General features: G+C 32.3%; 3 protein-coding genes across 8 annotated transcripts; 2 read left to right on the top strand and 1 right to left on the bottom strand.

Moving 5' to 3' along the window:
* Nucleotides 1–252: 252 nt before the first annotated feature.
* Nucleotides 253–1,432, bottom strand: LOC107435879 (uncharacterized). 2 transcript variants are annotated; one of them, XM_048465912.2, is made up of 4 exons: nt 1,299–1,432; nt 948–1,077; nt 743–815; nt 253–577 (listed from the first exon to the last, which is right to left on the bottom strand). In XM_048465912.2, the coding sequence occupies exons 1-4, from the start codon at nt 1,321–1,323 to the stop codon at nt 329–331; spliced, it is 477 nt and encodes a 158-aa protein (XP_048321869.1). In that variant the 5' UTR covers nt 1,324–1,432; the 3' UTR covers nt 253–328. The 2 variants fall into 2 exon arrangements, with proteins under 2 accessions (XP_048321869.1, XP_060668826.1); XM_060812843.1 differs by having other exon boundaries at nt 948–1,101; nt 1,299–1,335.
* Nucleotides 1,433–3,459: 2,027 nt separating this feature from the next.
* On the top strand, nt 3,460–8,008 carry LOC107435880 (amino acid transporter AVT1A). Of its 4 annotated transcripts, XM_016047513.4 has the most exons (12): nt 3,462–3,977; nt 4,351–4,640; nt 4,886–5,100; nt 5,442–5,465; nt 5,566–5,746; nt 5,837–6,056; nt 6,140–6,275; nt 6,374–6,393; nt 6,506–6,651; nt 6,783–6,826; nt 7,016–7,078; nt 7,605–8,008. In XM_016047513.4, exons 1-12 carry the CDS (start codon nt 3,496–3,498, stop codon nt 7,695–7,697), a joined length of 1,914 nt encoding a protein of 637 aa, XP_015902999.3. In that variant the 5' UTR covers nt 3,462–3,495; the 3' UTR covers nt 7,698–8,008. The 4 variants fall into 4 exon arrangements, 3 of the variants coding, with proteins under 3 accessions (XP_060668736.1, XP_015903000.3, XP_015902999.3); XR_007238427.2 differs by lacking the exon at nt 7,605–8,008 and having other exon boundaries at nt 3,460–3,977; nt 6,525–6,651; nt 7,016–7,079; XM_016047514.4 differs by lacking the exon at nt 5,442–5,465 and having other exon boundaries at nt 3,461–3,977.
* A 4,305-nt stretch (nt 8,009–12,313) lies between these two features.
* On the top strand, nt 12,314–15,788 carry LOC107435869 (nudix hydrolase 16, mitochondrial). Of its 2 annotated transcripts, none has more exons than XM_016047504.4 (5): nt 12,314–12,610; nt 12,761–12,966; nt 13,714–13,828; nt 14,768–14,851; nt 15,126–15,788. In XM_016047504.4, exons 2-5 carry the CDS (start codon nt 12,896–12,898, stop codon nt 15,414–15,416), a joined length of 561 nt encoding a protein of 186 aa, XP_015902990.2. In that variant the 5' UTR covers nt 12,314–12,610; nt 12,761–12,895; the 3' UTR covers nt 15,417–15,788. The 2 variants fall into 2 exon arrangements, with proteins under 2 accessions (XP_015902990.2, XP_015902989.2); XM_016047503.4 differs by having other exon boundaries at nt 12,314–12,639.
* Nucleotides 15,789–18,071: the final 2,283 nt, after the last annotated feature.

Below are 18,071 nucleotides of genomic sequence, written 5' to 3'. Positions count from 1 at the left end.
TAGCAAACCAGTATATGTAAATCAATTGAAAATTCTAGATATATATATATATATATATATCTCACAATATGTAGAAGATCACATCAAGTAAAAAAGAATATATATTAATTGCTTAGTTTATTAAAGGTACAGAAATTAATAATTATAAGAATAATATATGTACATATATATATATATATATATAAACAATTTTTTTTGTGGTGCAGATATATGTATAAAAATTTACAGATAACATTCCGTCTGACGTGGACATAAACAAATAAAAATTTATGTATATCCATACTTTAAAAAAGAATTATTCAATATAATTATATAGTGTAGTAATTTATTAAATCTTGTTAAATTTAGAAAGAAGGAAGACAGTTAGAGAAGTAATTCCAGGAATGAAAAACACGTTAGGAATGGCTCGTGGAATTAGTCTCTGCTTGATAAAAAAGGCAGCGATGGGAACTCCGAAGGTGTAAATTAGAGTATCCTTGGCTCCAGTACCTCTAATCCCTGTCTCTTCTATTACTTCTCGCAATATCTCCTCAAACTCTTGTAATGTCAATGGTTTTTCTTCCTCTTTGTGATGCTTCTGTGTGTGTGTATATATATATATATATATATATCATACATAAACACAATTAATTTTTAATTAATATATTCTCAATATTATTTTTTCTTAAACCACTTAATTTGTCAAATCATATAATTAAATATCCTCCATTATTCATTATTCTAATCATAAATTACTCCTTACTTCATAAGCGTCACGGAGTCTGTCTGTCTTGGTAATCCGGAATTGTGTGCTGCCAAGCTTTTCATTGATTTTTCTGCATGCCAAAATATATTTATATGTTATATAGATATATTAATAATCAGGAATATATATTAACCTATACGGTTAAAAATATTATAGGATTGGAAATGAGCTTTATATATGTGGTGGAGAAATGATATTGTACTCCACAGTTTCGCATAGTGCTTGATAGAAATTATCGAAGGTTTGGTCACGATCACTGTGCTTTTCTAGCTCTCCATAACAACTTTCAACTGCCGGACCAATTAATTTTATTTTCTTCTCCTCGTGCTTCTCTGCAATAAACCATCCATCCATTGCTATTACTTGGAAATAAATATCCAATAATATCAGAAAAATCATTATTAGCACATATTAAATTAAATATATCAAAATATATATACACCAAATATGGAAAAAAAAAAAAACAATATTTATTGTTATAAGAACCAAATTATTAATATATATAAACTTGCGACAATAACAATCTCTAGCCATAATACGAGAGAAATGGTACCTATTTTGTCGAGGGATTGACCCATATTTTATCTTTTCTGCTTAATTTGGGTTACAAAAGGACCTTTATATTGTTGTGAGTACATCAGCAAAGGATTGAAGGAGACATTTTCTTTTCTTTTCCTCCATTTGGTAGCAAAGAATCAGTTGACGGAGGCTTGGGTGATGGGAATAGTATATTTTCATCTCTTTGCCAATAAGCAATGCCTTGCACAAGTTTCACCATATCATATCCTCGAGAAACGCATATTTATAATTAATATAATATACACAAATGTTATATCACACTAATTGAGAAAGCTCTCCATTTTACCTGCTTACCATGCTAAAATGGAAAACAGATGCAAGTACATTCTTTTTTTACAATTTTAATATTCACAATTTTTTTTTTAAATGAGCATTGCCAAATATTTCTCCAAAGTTCCTTCAACTCTTATACTTTTTTTTTTTTTTTGGTTGAACATAACTCATATACTTTTTAGTCATATTATATGCATATATAGTTTTTTATTTTGAAAATAAGAAAGTTTAATACTTTCTCTAAAGAAGTCCCAAACACAAAACCATCACATAGCATGATACCGGCCCAAAATTAGTACTATAGGTCCAAAACATGGAATTTTGGGCCAAATTGTCTTGAAATGGCCATAAGTCAATAAGCCCAATAGTCCTTTTTATTTCAATTTTTGTCTTTTTAAATAGAATTTACACAATTTTTTCACTTAATGAGAGGATATAAAAATTTACCATAAAATTGGAGGACATTTATTTTTATTGGTATTTTATGTCACAAAAGATGCCTTCCGAAACAGTTTAGTTGATAGTGATTGGGCTAAGGTTGCACCAAAGTTTGTGATGCGTTTTTGTCTCTATGCATAATGTACAATGTTCCTCGCTGCGCTGTTTCAATCTGGTGGGCCCGAAATTAACCTCTACTTTTTTGTTCACAATCCAACAGAAATACGCATGTGATTTTCTTGCACCACACATCAATAATAAGTTCAGAGAAAACATAAATTTACCACACGAGCTCAACATGCACCGGAGGGGCGTGGGGGTACCAACCATTTGGAATAATAAACCAAACTTTAAATTTTTACTTTTTAATGAAGCATGGAAACAAATCATCTTATGTTGAGAGTGAAAGCATTTCTTCACTGTATTTTGAGTTCATGTTTTGTGGGTGAAATTAAAATAAAGTAAATTAGAATTGAAAACAAAACTATTTATTTATTGTATAAAATGTTAAAGATATTACATGAGCATAAACCTAAACCTCTTGTCCAAAAAAAAAAAAAAAAAAAAAGTCGTATCTCTCCCTCTCTATCAAATTAAACCTCTATTAATATGATTGTATTTAAGTATACAAATGTATAATTTGGAAGGCTTTGCCTTCTTGTACTCTAAATTCCTTTTTTTTTTTTTGTTTCTATTTATTTATTTTTATTTGATTAAATGGGTTAAACTCAAATGATACCAACCAATTTGAAATATTCTAGTTTTCCTATTTTTTCAAATAATCTATTTTTATTAAGTAATAAAAAATGTATAATATATCAATATACTTTATCAGTAATATATATCAGACCCAGAACATAATCACTGTCCCAGATCCAACATGAGCTATGCTTTTTCACCCAAAAAAAAAAAAAAAAAAATCAGCTATGCTTTTTTATTTATTTATTTAATCCTTTTAAAGACAAAGAAATTTAAAAAATTGAAACTGAAATTTATTGAGCAAACTAAAAAAACTCTAAAACAAACAAAACATCATATCTAGCAGCTGTAGCAGAGATATGGTCTAGACCAAAAGCTTATTTTATTCGTAACGAAAGATTTTTTTGGTAATAAGATACATGAAAGCTTTTTTGGTAATAATTCAAAATGTAAATGAAATTTTTTTTTTTGGGTAGTAATTCAAAATGAAAGCTATTGAGATGGTAATAAATTGATTATTTTATTTTAGAATGATACTAGAAGACGAAGGTAGTGAAATTAACAGATTAATTTAAAATTAAGTCGGTTAATTTAACAAATTAAATTGATTAATTTAATAGCGTGACGGTGTAAGCTAAGCTCCAGGAGGAGCGTGGTGGGAGACAATATCAGCTCATTTTACAATTTTAATTGAATTTTACCTTTTCTAAACATTTTCGCCACGTAATCATCATGGCCGACCTGCTAGAACCCTCGCGAGCATGCGCTCGTCTGTGACCTCTGAACTTCCATTTTCGGCCACGCAAATGAACCCTTTAAAGCGGTGTACATCAAGCAACAAAGGAAAAGCATTAAAACACAAAAACAAAAACAAAAAAAGAAAGCAAAACCAAAAACAAAGTACAGCCTCACCTCCTTCAAGCGTATCCCTTCAGTCTCTCAGATTAAAAAAAAAAAAAAAAAGCGTAAACAGAGGAAGAAAGAAGAAGATAATAATAATAATAATAATAAGTGAAGCTTTTGGTGGGTTTGATTATTGTTCAATGGGTGACAAGGAAAAAGAGAGGGAATCCGAGTTTTTTTGGGAGAATGATGAGGATGGCAGCTACAACAGCGACATAGAAGTACTCAACAAGATTGAGAGTGGGTGTGGTAGTAGTAATGCTTGCAATACCGATGATGATGATGATGATGATGTTGATGAACAAGCTTTCTCTTCTCAGCAATGGCCTCGGAGTTACAGGTACTGGTTGTCCTTCATTTTGCTTTCCCACACACACACACACACACATATATATATATATATATATATACACACTACTCGTGTTCTCTGTATTAATAATCGTTGGATTGAGATGTGCTTCAAAACAGGGTTTTTGGTTAACAAACAATGTAAATATCACGTCTTGTATGAATAGGGAATCCCCTTGGCTTTCTTGGTGGGAATTGGGAAAGCCTGAATATAAAACAATATTACATCAATGAAATTTTCCTGATGATAAGTAGTTGCTATGTTATGTATAAAACAAGGCATGAGCTTTATGTGGTACTTACAGCTCTTCTTGTTCTTTTTGTTTTTTCCTGATATTTTTATAAATTAAAACTTTTGGGTGCAGGGAGACAACCGATTCTTACACAATAGCAGCATCACCAAATTTTGGCAACCTTGGTGTACGTGTTCCAAGTATTAGATATTCAAGCTTTGGCAGTTCTACCAAAAGTTATGTGGAGTCGGATGAAAAGTCTTCTTTGCTGTCTGATTATGATCTAATCAATCAAAAGAGTAACTTGGATGGGATTTCAAGAGCACAGTCATCATGGTCTGATAAAGTTTCACTGTATAGGCAGCTGACTGGAGAATTACCCATTGGTCATGGATGTAGTTTCACTCAAACTATCTTTAATGGTTAGCTATTTAACAATGTTATTCTACTTGTTATATTACTATTTTTCAAAAGATTTCTTTGAATGATAAACATAGTTTATATAAATTTCGTTTATTTTATATCCTAGAGAAACAAGACTTTGAATTTTTGCTGATAAATATTGGAAAAACATTGAACTTTTTGCTCTGTATGGTTCAAGCTGTTGTCTTGTGGATGTGTCTGGATATATACATGATTTCCTAATGTTGCATTGTTTTTGAGACAGGAATTAATGTAATGGCGGGAGTTGGACTTCTCTCAACGCCTTACACAGTGAAGGAAGGTGGATGGGCAAGTTTGGGAGTGCTAGTTCTGTTTGCTGTTATATGTTGTTATACAGCCTCTCTCATGAGATACTGCTTTGAAAGCAGAGAAGGCATCATTACTTATCCTGATTTAGGAGAAGCTGCCTTTGGAAGATATGGCCGTCTTCTCATTTCTGTAAGTTTTGTAACTTTTTTTGTCACCATAGTTTCTTGTTGCTAGCAGTATGAAGAATTGGGCTAGGGGTATGTAGTTCTATACAAATCCACAACACGTATATTTGGATTTAAGAGATCATAAAGTCTTAACTATCATAGTCTGTTTGCTGGCTATTTAGAAAGCTTCCTTTTGTTCTTGTATTACACTTAAAAAGTAGGTGTCGTATTCATTTGATTGGAAAATTGTTTGAAATGATTATTTGAGAGGGGAAATTGAATGCTTACTTTTATTATAACTTGCATATTTGTTTATTTGAAATTCAGTAATTTCTGATGGTTCAAATTTTGATCATGGCGCAGATCTTTTTGTATACAGAGTTATATGTAAGTGAAAAATTGACTCTAGTTTTACATTACTCTTTAACCATATGCCACTAACTCTCACTCAGATTAACAAGTCTTTTTTTATTTTTTATTGATGCAGTCTTATTGCGTGGAATTTATAACTTTAGAAGGAGACAACCTCAGCAGTTTATTCCCTGGAACAGCCTTGGATTGGGCTGGTTTTCATCTGGATTCTAAGCACTTCTTTGGAATTCTAACTGCCCTCATTGTTCTACCAACTGTTTGGCTGAGGGATCTCCGTGTGATCTCGTACCTTTCAGGTTAGTTTTAGCAACCATCTCCTGTGATTTGCCCCTATTTTGTTGGAGGTCTTGAAAGTATGAATGGTTAACTCTTCACTACTTTTGCAGCCGGAGGTGTTATTGCCACAGTTTTGATAGTCCTGTGTGTACTTTTACTCGGTACAACTACTGGGATTGGGTTTCACCATACTGGTGAAGTAGTGAACTGGAGAGGAATTCCATTTGCCATTGGTGTTTATGGGTTTTGCTATTCTGGGCATTCTGTTTTTCCAAATATCTACCAATCCATGGCGGACAAAAGAAAATTTACCAAGGCACTGATAATCTGGTATACATACAGAATTTCATGTTTTTGGTAGTGGGAAAATGCATTGCTGATGCCTTAACATTTCCTTTCTTGTGATGATGCAGTTTTATGTTATGTGTTTTAATATATGGGTGCGTCGCAGTGATGGGGTTTCTCATGTTCGGTGAAAGTACTTTGTCCCAGATAACTTTGAACATGCCACCACATGCCTTTATTTCAAAAGTTGCGTTGTGGACGACGGTAAGTATGAGATGTTTGATTGTTTGTTCATAGCAGGATGCTTTTATTGTGTGAACATTATTCAAGGATTTTAAGCTTGTATTTCTGCTGTTTTGCAGGTTATCAACCCATTTACTAAATATCCTTTTGACGATATGTGTTTTTCCTGTAATGAAAATTAACGTGGACATAGATTGAAAGTTTTATTGCATTTAGTTTATTTTATATTTGAATTCCTTAGCATTGGACAAGTATGCCCTGTTGATGAACCCCCTGGCAAGGAGTATTGAGGAGCTGCTTCCGGCTGGAACTGCAAATAGTCCATGGTGTTACATTTTACTAAGGACAGGACTCGTGATTTCTTCTGTTTGTGCTGCCTTTCTTCTTCCTTTCTTTGGTACAGTTTGAAATTAAACTTCAACCACATAATACATACTCCTGCTTTCAAATGTATTTTCATTTCCTTTAATTTCTGGAGGTCATTTGAATAATACTGATATTAAAGCAAGAATGTATTTGTGAATGCAGGACTTGTGATGGCCTTAATAGGTTCTCTGCTCAGTATACTGGTGGTAAGCTTCCACATTTTATGCATGCATAAACATAACTGAGACTTTGTCTAGGATATGATCTAGTGCTACTCTTTGTAAATTGTCAAATTAGCTCATCTTATGTAAAAGCACGTGATAGTCATTATAATCAACGTTATATATGAATGATGGATGTGGGTTCTTTTTTTTTTTTTTTTTTTTTTTTTTCAGGCAGTAATTATGCCTTCGCTCTGTTTTCTGAAAATTTTGGGGAAGAAAGCTACAAATACACAGGCAAGCATTGTTTACTTTACCTTTTATTTCTTAATTTAATCAAATTTCGTCTTCCATACATGGGGACATTGAAGAAGAGAACCACTCCACATCAAGGATGATCTCAGTTATTCCAAAGTGCTAAATGAAACCAGTGATAACAATCTCTAGTTGGCTTAGTCTTTGCACACACAATTAGCTATAGCCGCTGGAACCTCATATATAGAAACTACATTCTAAAAACTTTGACCAGTTGTTCCTCCGTAAGTCTTGAATATTATGCATCTTTTATTATGCAAACTGTCAACTGAGTAATAATTGTTAACTGCTTAGGAACAAAAGACAAATGGTTGGATAATATATTGATGGGAAAATTATTGAACTATTTGAAGTGTATCTTCCTCCTAAAAGAGATAGGAAAGTTTCTCTGTCTTATTTTTGAACATTATAAGCACTTATAATCATATGGTTTTTCTTTTTTACCCGTGTGTAATCTTTTAGCTCCAATTTCCTAACACAGTATTAATTGTACGTATATAATTGTCAGGTTGTTTCAAGTATCGCAATTGCTACGTTGGGCGTTGTTTGTGCAATTCTGGGAACATATTCTTCCGTATTAGATATCGTGAAGAGTTATTGACAGATATTTCAAATGCTTCGTGTTCAACATATATTAGGTGTAGTCGAACTCTTAAATTATTATTTTGGGGAAACATATTAGAAATTGACTACTTTTGGTCGTTAAATGGGACATAGATATTGTGGCCTAATTACCTAAACTGGGCATTGATATTCTGGCCTAATCACATTTCCTCCTCATGCTATATTTTCTTCTCTAATTTTGTTTTAAAATCCTAATTGTTTAGCTTGGCTTTTATATGTACTATTGTGATGGTACATTTTACCATAATGAACTGTGCGGATAATCGTGCAAACGGTTCGAATTTTTTATTTTCATTTTTTGGTTAGAATAAGTTCGAAGAAATCTCTGTTGCTAATTAATTAAATATTAGTTTTGTCGACCTTGCTAATCCTTATAAATACTCATATATTTACATGTAGCTATGGTATGACGGTCGTCTTAATTTACTATAGGTTTGGTGATTGTCTTAATTTACTACAGATTTGGTGACTTTGTCATTACATAATTTGTTTGAGACATTTTTGGTGGAATATAAATTATATTATACATATAATTAGTGGACTTATGAAGAATTTAAATATCCTCTATCTTTACTCTATGTTTAATTGGCTGCTGCTAATTTTGTCCACAACAAATTTAGTGGAATATTAATTATATTATATATGCATATAATTAGTGGACTTTGAAACTTTGAAGAAGTCAAATATCCTCTTATCTTTACTATTATCTTTGTTTTGCTCCCCCTAATTTTGTCCACTTCTTTCTTGTCAAGAACAGATTTTGTTTTGTCTTCGTTCAACTTCAACCACTTTAGGGATTTAATTTTCAGCGGTCCAACCTTCTTTCCAAAACCTACACTTTATAATGCTTTTGGCGTTTTAATAATTTTTTTATTAAATATTTGGTTCATACTTTTAATATTACTCATTTATATTTATTTATATATAAAAAAGTTCTAGTTGCATCATCAAACGAGTATAGAATTTTAGTATAAATTTTTATTTTTATTTTATTTAAAATTACTAATAAAAATATTTATTAATTATATATATTTGTTTTAAAAATATTGAATTAAATATTTCAAATATGTTCAAAAATATATAATTAAATATATTAAATATATTTAAAAATATGTGATCATATGTTTTTAAATATAAATATTTTAAATGTGTTGAGAAATATACAATCGAATATATTTAATAATGTTTATAAGTTTAAAATAAAAGTATACATTTTTCTATTGTTTAAAAATATTAAATGGGAAAGTTTTTTTTATAAAATTTCTATAATTATCAGTTTTATCCAAAAATATTATGAAGAATTTTAGTTAAATGGTGTTTAGTTTATACATAATTGGAGGGAAAAAAAACAAATATATTTTTTGGCATAGTTAAGATACGATAGCATATAAAAAACAATACTGAATAGAATTGTTTTTAAAATTGTAAAAATAACTTATCTTATATGTATATAATTAGCATAATTTAATAGAATATTAATGTATAACCTTTGTTACATCTTCTTAGATATATTGATATGTTACATCTCGTGCATGTAATAAATAAAAGGTCTGAGGAAAGAAATAAGACAAAAATTAATAACATAATGAACAAAAATCATCATTCAATTAGTTAATTTGGAAATGATTATACGATTGGATTAATTAATGGGACATGACATTTAGATAATGATTTTAATTTATTTTTATCTTTATTTTATTTAGATAATGATTTTAAGCTATACATTCCAATACTTACATAATTTCTATCAATCATTCCAACAGATCCATATATATATATATATATATAAATTAATAACTAAGTTGGGCCTTAATGCTGTTTTAACAATCATTATAGAAAAGCGCATATATAACACCGATTTTATGTCTTCTTTTGTTTTTTTTTTTTTTTTTTTTTTTGAATAATAATTCATTGCTAAAAGCACAAAAAGCATCCCATAAAGGAGGATATTACAAGAAAAATCCACTTCCAAGCATGTCAACAGCCATTAAATCCAAAATATCTCCTGGAAGGGAACCTGGTCTCCCACGCTGAAGGGTCTGCTGGGTTGTTAATGTCGTCAACCACCTAAAGGGAATTCGATGACCAACACAGGTTGTCCCACCTCCTCTCTTTTGCCACTTTTGCTGCCCACATTGAAGCCTTTAGCTCAGCTTCATATGGAGGACCGCAACAAACAAGATTGGAGGCCAGATAAATGACTTCCCCTTTCCAGTCTCTAACAACAAAAGCGATCCCAGCCTGTCCATTGTGGAAAGCTGCGTCTGTATTGATCTTCCACCATCCTTCTAGTGGTGCAACCCATCTTTCCTTGTTCTTTTCAATTCGGCCTTTGTTCACTTCGTCCAAAGTTAAAAAATCATGTACTAAACGATTAAAACGATACACCATGTCCTGTTTTGGATCAATCTTGGAAAACATCCTTTCATTTCTGCAGTTTCATGCAAAATACATTAGAGTGGAGAGAAATATTGTGAATGTTCTTTTATCCATATTTTGAAAGCATGCTTCTGTCTTGGGGTTAGACGCAAAATTCAACAAGATCACCAATACTATTATTCTCTTACGAATCGAGTCAGCAGCATCCCCATTTACTTGCGAAAGCTAAACTCCTAATATTATAGCACCCTTTGAAAATGTAGAAAACCGTTTCCACATCAGCTTCACACAACACGCAACTTTGTTCCCCTATTCCGATTCTGTTTGCTATTACGTCTCTTATGGGAATAACATTAGACATCACTCTCCAAAGGAAAAGCTTAAGACGTTCATGAATCTTAAGTTTCCATAGCTTCCTCCATGTTTCAACGGTCTCGTTAATCTTGTCATTTTCAAACATAAGCTCATAGCAACTTCTGACTGTAAACCTTCCTTCCTTCCTTCCTTATTCCCCTGCCATATAAGCTTATCTCTACCATCAACTAATGGCCACGTCAACTGTAAGATGGCTTCAGCAGATTCAGCACTACAGATTTGCGGTATCTCACTCTCCTTCTAATCACAGCCGATTCAGCGATTTTACGTCATGACTAGAGGATTATAGCTTGTGAATTAATGACATTTGACCCTTTTAGATGTCTTTTCTACATATATTAAAGCAATATTTTTGGTTGTTGGACTAGCTCAATTATTTTAATAAGGAAGCATGAACATTATACCTACAGTACTTATGGAGATTGATTCGTTTCGTTTGTTTGTTCGGTATTATAATAGTACACGTTCCCTGTCTAATTTTTTTGTTTGTTTATTTCATTATTATACATACTATATGGATATGTTCACATCAAAGTTAATACGTATGGTATAATGGATATGGTTCAAATTGGTTCAGGCATTAATTATGCCGGCATTGTTTTTTTTTTTGAAAATAGTGGTAACAAAGCTTCAAGAATGCAGGTAAACTGAATTTTAGTGCCCAGTACTGTTCTCTTTTCTCAAATTTTCCTTAAAACTTTTCTTTCCATGTATAAATGGAAATAATGAAGAATGATCACACTAATTAAAATGATCTGAATTCAACAAATTAATTTTTATACATAATATTTTCCCTTTTATTCTCTTTCGCACAATTTTTTTTTTAAATTTTTTTCTTTCTTTTTGTTTGGCACATAAACAGATGGTGTTAGAATATTGCAGTTCTTGCGATGGGCGTTATAAGTGCATGGTGGGAACATATTTTTCAGTATCAGAGATCGTTGAGAGCTACTAAACTAAATCTTTTTAAGTTGGGTGTAACATGTTCAAATAACAATACGGTGAAGTTAAATTTCATCAAAATTAGAATTAACATGTTAGGTAATTTGCAGCAATCAGTCAATTAATAAATTTTATTTTAATACATCCGTGTTTCATAAGTGATGTATGATTGCAAAGAAAATGTGGAAGAAATTTGTTTTCTTTTTTATATATTTATTTTCTTTTTAAAGAAAAAAAGTCTCTTCCTTTTATCATTTTTCAATTCGAAGTGGAGTGGAAAATTCTTTAGCATTGATGGAAGGCTGTCTCCAGGGGGACATGTTATGTGTTACAAAGTCATGTTTTTTGATAGTAGTGTTGCACAACGTTCACATTGTATAACTACCATAACTATAATATATTCATAAAAAAATAAAAGGTTAATTAATTAATTAAATTTTTTTTTTTGGGAACATCGATAAAAGGTTAATTTGACGGAAAGGAAATTGAAACAGTAGGATCAGACTCAGAAGAACAAGCATTGGGTTAAGGGGTTGGGTGGGCCCCAGGTTTGATTGAGAGGTGACGTGGTCTAGTTGTTGACGACGTGGAAGTCAACAAAAGATAAATGACTTGGAAAGTCAACAATTACATGTATGTGGTGGGATTTTACATTTTTGGTAAATATCGAGTGGGGGTTCTACTTGTAGAAAGAGAAGAGGTCATCATCTAACATTAATTTAATGTTTTCAATGTTAAATGTGCTTTTAAAAAAGCAATAATTTGGACCAAGAGAAAAATAAAATAAAATAAAATAAATGTCAACGTCATTCTGTGAACACTGGGAAGTTTGTAAGAAGAATTGGAGATGGGGTTTAGCAATTTAAAAAATATCAAAAGGAATGCTCCTTTTGTTTTCGGTTTTTGGTGTTTTGGGTTGGGAAAAAAAAAAAAAAAAAAGAAAAAAAAGAAAAAAACCAAAAGTTGATTTATAGATTTGCATAAGAAATTATGGAACCCAAACCACCGACCTGATAACACATGCCTGAGAGAGACAAACTTTGAAAACCCCATTGCCGTTTCTCTCTTTCTCTCTCGCTCTCTCTCTCTCTGCAAAGCACCAACAAACAGACAAAAAAGAAAAAAAAGTTGGGAAATTGGGCCAAAGCCAAACTGAGGTGCTTGTATGTCGGTTGAAGAAGGCGTTCATGCTTGGTGAGTGTGAAAATGCGTTATTTCTGCCGGTAAGGATTAGCTTTGTCAGATTATCAGATAAAAGAAAAAGGGTCTCACAAAAAGCTCTCCTTTTTTATTTTTATTTTATTTAATTAATTGATGGAAATTTGGTTGGATGATTTGAAATAGGAGTGGAAGGCGACCATGTGATCTACAACTTTGTTACTGCTGCATTGGAATATCGTGGTGGTAGCACTAGCACCTGAGAGAGAACTCAAACCCGGAAGAAACCAAACAGAGAAAAGCCACAACTTTTGAAGTCTAATGGCTCAGTTGGTGGCTCGGACCGGTCGTCATCTTCAGCGCTATAACGGCGGTTGCCGCCTTGTCGCTGGGTATTGCTATTCTCTTCTCTGTGTGTGTTTGTCTCACTTTCATATTTAGGTTTGGAAGAAGGGATAGACTACAGTACTGGCACAGCAACAGCACCACCACCCATAGTGGTGTATATAAAGTCGTTTACTTTTTCATGTTTGCTAGTGCAGAAAAGCAAACAATTCAACAGATAGAGAAGAATTGTGAACTTTTTTTAGCATCCACTATTTCAATTTGAAATCATAAGCTTTTTTTTTTTTTTTTTTTTTTTTTTTTTGGGGGGGGGGGGGGGGGGGGGTAATAATCACAAGCTTCTTGAGTATTTGGCATGCGTCGTTTTCATCATGTGGACTAAGGTTCATTGAATCTTGCTTTTTGGTGAAATATTAATGTTGTTAATCTTGGTAAGGCTTTGAATAAGTGGATACGGATTATGAGAAATATTCCAAGTAAACGCAAAGAAACATACATATATTTATATACACATTTCACGGTGAAATTATTTGATGCTGTCACTTCTGTTGACTTTGTCATTACAATTTCCAGTTGTCCAAGTCTTAGATATTAATCATATCCCAAAACCTTTCAATTAATCATTTTTGTACTTCTCTGTTTTAAACTTGCAATGAAGCAAGAAACCCAACAATTTTTTATTATATTTCTAAATGGAGACTTGACTGAGTTTTCTTTGTATCTTAATTTTATTTGTTTCTTTCCCAAGCATATAGTTTGAAATATGTAGGGTTCTAATCTGCTGTCATTGGCAGGTGTATTCCTTTCAAGTACAGAAATGCTCTTGAAAATGGTAAGAGCACTTATGAGAAGGTTGTTGAGGTACTAATGATCAGCTCTACTAGTGGCCCCGGGCTTGTGTTTCCAAAGGTACAATTACTTTAAAGATCACGTCAATTGCCTAAGTTTAATATCGAAATTATTGCTGATTTGTTTACGATCAAAAGTCATACTTCAATGTGTAACCTGGATTGAATTGAAGAGAAAAACAAGGGTGTCAATCTGTTTGGTTACTTCCTGTACATTTTTGGAGCTATTTGTATGACCTTTATTGTAATCTTAGAAAGTGCTTGCATTTGAGAATATTTGCTTTTCTTTGTTCCTGTTTGGAGTATTTTCTGGATGCTTATACACCTTGTTTCAACACCTTGTTTAGACCCAATTAAGATTTGGATGGTTAAAAATTTTCTTCTTTCCTAGACATGCAAAAATGGTTGCAAATTTTCCCAAGTTTTTAGCCAGGTGAGATTTTGGTGCCCCACAGCTTTTTAAATGAAGATTTTCCTATATAAAGCTGTTCGATCAGAAATCCTAAATTTCAGAGTAAGATTTCAAGGAAATTCTTTATGGAGGATTTATTGCTGTCTGAATTGCTTCAATATACCCATCCAACAATGTTTGACTGTCTTTGCTCAAATCATTGGAAAGCTCTATGAAAAATGAAATTGCAAAGGGAAGAAAATGGATGCTTAACCTTACCTTTTTACTTTCCCAAGCAAACCATCTTATAAATACTGCTGTTCTCTATCAAAATACATAAGCAAATTAACATTTTAAATGTATGCATAAACCAATTACGCTGGCTGAAGGAGTCTGAAGGTATCCGCCTATCTGTACTCGGGGCCCTTTTTATGTCTTTAATAGTTGTTGAACTATTCAATTTATAATATACAATCACAATCAGAACCTTCACTATTAGGCTGAACATGTAGTCGTATATCAATATATTAATATGAGTATTAAACTACTGAACACCATTCTCCCACCCACTAAGAGAAGATTATAGAGTAACCTTTTATTTAAATACAGGGTGGCTGGGAAAATGATGAAACCGTAGAGCAAGCAGCGGTGCGAGAAGCTATAGAAGAAGCCGGTGTTAGAGGAGAATTAATGGTAAGATTGTACTACTCCACTTTCTTTTCTTATATCGATCATAATTCTAATGGTTCATCTTTATAGTGATTGAATATAAAGATAATAGCTCTGAACTTATGCCAAGCATTGTTGATTTTATTGTCTTTAAAAGATAATGGAAAATCAATCAGTATCATTGATTTCTATTTTCTCTGTCCTTACTCTGCAGGCACACATATTTTTCTGTATCATAGTTGATGAGAAATTAATTGATCTTGTATGATATATTTAATGAATCTCTGTGTTTGTTTAGCACTTTTTGGGATACTACTGTTTTAGTAAGAGCAAAAACCTCCAAGATGAGTTGTGTCCTGGAGGTGTGTGCAAAGCTGCTATGTTTGTGTTGCTCGTTGATGAGGAGCTTCAGTCCTGGCCTGAGCAGAGCACTCGGCAGAGAAGTTGGCTTACCATACCTGAAGCTACAGAGTGTTGCCGGCATCCATGGATGCGAAATGCCCTTGAGGAAGGTTTCTCAAAATGGCATGCCAATGAAATCATCATCAGCAAGCCAAAAGAGGAAGAGAACAATATAATTTCCATCTGATTTATCACCACAGCAGGATTGATATAAAAAAAAAGGTCATCATCTGTCATAAGTTGAAGTTGGTTTCTTTCCCTTTTTAAGTGTTATAGGCAAATGCATGTGTGTATGTTTAGGCGTTTTTCCGGTGCTGTTTGATGGGAGTTTCTGGGTTTTGTGTATCACTCATGTTATAATTTGATAGTTTGTGAGCTAGCTTTTAAAAATGACGAGAGTGAAAAACAAAAACAAAGTAGAAAACCAAGGGCAAGAAACAGAATATGTTCTAATTTACTTTCTTTATTGTTCGAATGGGTGTTGAATGCGTTAACCGGTTTCAAGAATGAGAATAAATAAATAATGCTTGAGAGCAGCCATACAAAAAAATTGAGATTAGCTTCTCGTGGTAGTTGAATACATTTTTTGGTTTTTGGTAATTTTAAATAAGCTTGAAATTGGATATCATCATACATGCATGTATAAACATACCATTCAAATTTTGTTATAAAATGCCTACATGCTAAGCATGTTATCAAATGCAAGCACGTCAAATTATCTGTAATCCATTATCTGGTATTCAAATTATCTGTAATCCTTTATCTGGTTTCCATTAGAACATTTAGAATTATATATAATTTTAACGTGCATGCGTTTTTGTGGGGAAGTGCCGGTTGAGGGAGGGAGGCGGTGAACTTCTTATGCCGAGGTTGATAAGGACCTTATAACGGACTTGTAAAAGGGAATTCAATGTAGCAATTCACCTCATCCAAATAATGACAAAATATTTCTTATTTCTTAAAAAAATAAAACCTAAATAGGGTAAGGGAAACCATAATGAATATATGGGACACGTTTGTAATTATCATTGGTGTTTGTTCAACTTTTTATAGGTTTAATTAAAATCTTTTTTTCCTTACATGGCGTATCCCTTTTAATAAGTCCTTTATAAAGTGTTTACCGTATCAAAACTCTCTCCATATGTATGCATTTCATTTAGCAAAGTATTATATATATATATATATATATATAGATTCTATGGTCAGGTCGGTCCTAACCATAATGGATGCGGTCCAAAAACATAAGGAAAAACCCAGCCATTGAATTTCAACTTATGTAATGAACGGTTTAGATACTTCCCTGTCACACGTGAGAAATTGCAACCATCCTGTAATAAAAAATCATTTACTTTCCCGCGCTGCAACCATCCTGTAATAAAAAATCATTTACTTTCCCGCGCCACACAACTGTTCACGGATCTCATCATTTCAAAATTTCAAAATCCATCTCTCGCCGTTTTAAAATTTCAAAATTCTCAATAAAATCCACCATCTCGAACAGTTTCAAAATTCCCAATTCAAATCCCACCATCTTTCAGTGTTTCTAAGTTCCCAAACAAAATCCATCATCTTCCACTCCCAGCCCCAGATATTCTTTGCTTCCACCGTCCAGGCCTTTTCCTTGACAATCCCAAAGGTTAGTAATTGTGAGCCTTTGCTTTGTTTTTATTTTTTTATTTAATGTGAACCAATGGCTTATTAAATCTTGCATTGTCTTATTCAGAAGTTACAGCTGGAGATTAATTGTATAAGCATGTCAACTAGTACTAATGAAGTTCAACTGATCCGGATGTACTCATGTGGACAATATATGCATTTAAAAACGTCAAGAACAGAGAAGAACCCAAATCATCAATTTTGGAAATGCTTAGATGGAAAACAAGTCGTATAGAATTGTGAATGTGTTGAATTGTCATTTGTTTTTACTTATAAATTAATTAAATTTTCATTTGGTTTTCATTTTATAAATTCAATTAACACGGGAAAAATGATGTGGTAAATTCATTTAGACAAAAGAAGGAGAGCTTAAGGTTGACAAAATGGATATACTTATCGGTGAAATTCATTGTTTGTCCTAGTAAGTGGAGAAATCTAATAATATTCTTGAAGCAATTCAGAAAAATACTAAAAGGAGCCACCAATATGACCTTAAGACTGTTATAGTTGTGGTAATTTTATTATTTCATTTATTTAAAATGTTTGGCTATTGACCAAGTGACAATATATGTGTGTGTTGGTAAACTAATTATGTACTAAATTCTGCTATGTCCTTGTTAAGAAGCAAATGTATCACAAAAAAATTTGACTTATGTTGTTGAACTATGCAATATGACTTCATTAATTAAATGGCATTTTTCTATTTATTGTCGATTCTAAATGAATCATATAAAATGGTACTAATGGATACACTTGGTAAAGTTCAGTGCAACTACAAAGCAATTGTTCAACTTCTATGGGGTCCACCAGGACAAAGGGATTGTCTAGCACAATGGAGGGGGCAAGTTACTCATTCAAGATGGCTTAACATTTTGCTACTCATTCAAATATACTAATTTTAGCAAGTCGAAGTAAAACATCAAAATGTTTTTTCCTCTTTTTTTTCCATTGAAAGACTAAAGCCAATGTCTGAGGTAGATTGACTGTTTAGTTAATGTTGCACGCTATATTGGTAAATTTTACATTTAAAACGTGCAATACAATGGCTTAACATCTTGTCATGCATTCAACTTTACTCGTTTAGCACAATAAATCTTGTCTAAGTTAAATGTAAATATGTTGTGTCTAACCATCAATGGTGGTAAATTTTTTGAATGAGTTTAGACAAAATAATGATAAAGGTTTT

Source organism: Ziziphus jujuba, chromosome 11, assembly GCF_031755915.1.
Source record: "Ziziphus jujuba cultivar Dongzao chromosome 11, ASM3175591v1".
Lineage (NCBI taxonomy): Eukaryota > Viridiplantae > Streptophyta > Magnoliopsida > Rosales > Rhamnaceae > Ziziphus > Ziziphus jujuba.
Note: the sequence above shows the minus strand (reverse complement) of the source record. Positions and strands in the feature narration are given on the sequence as shown.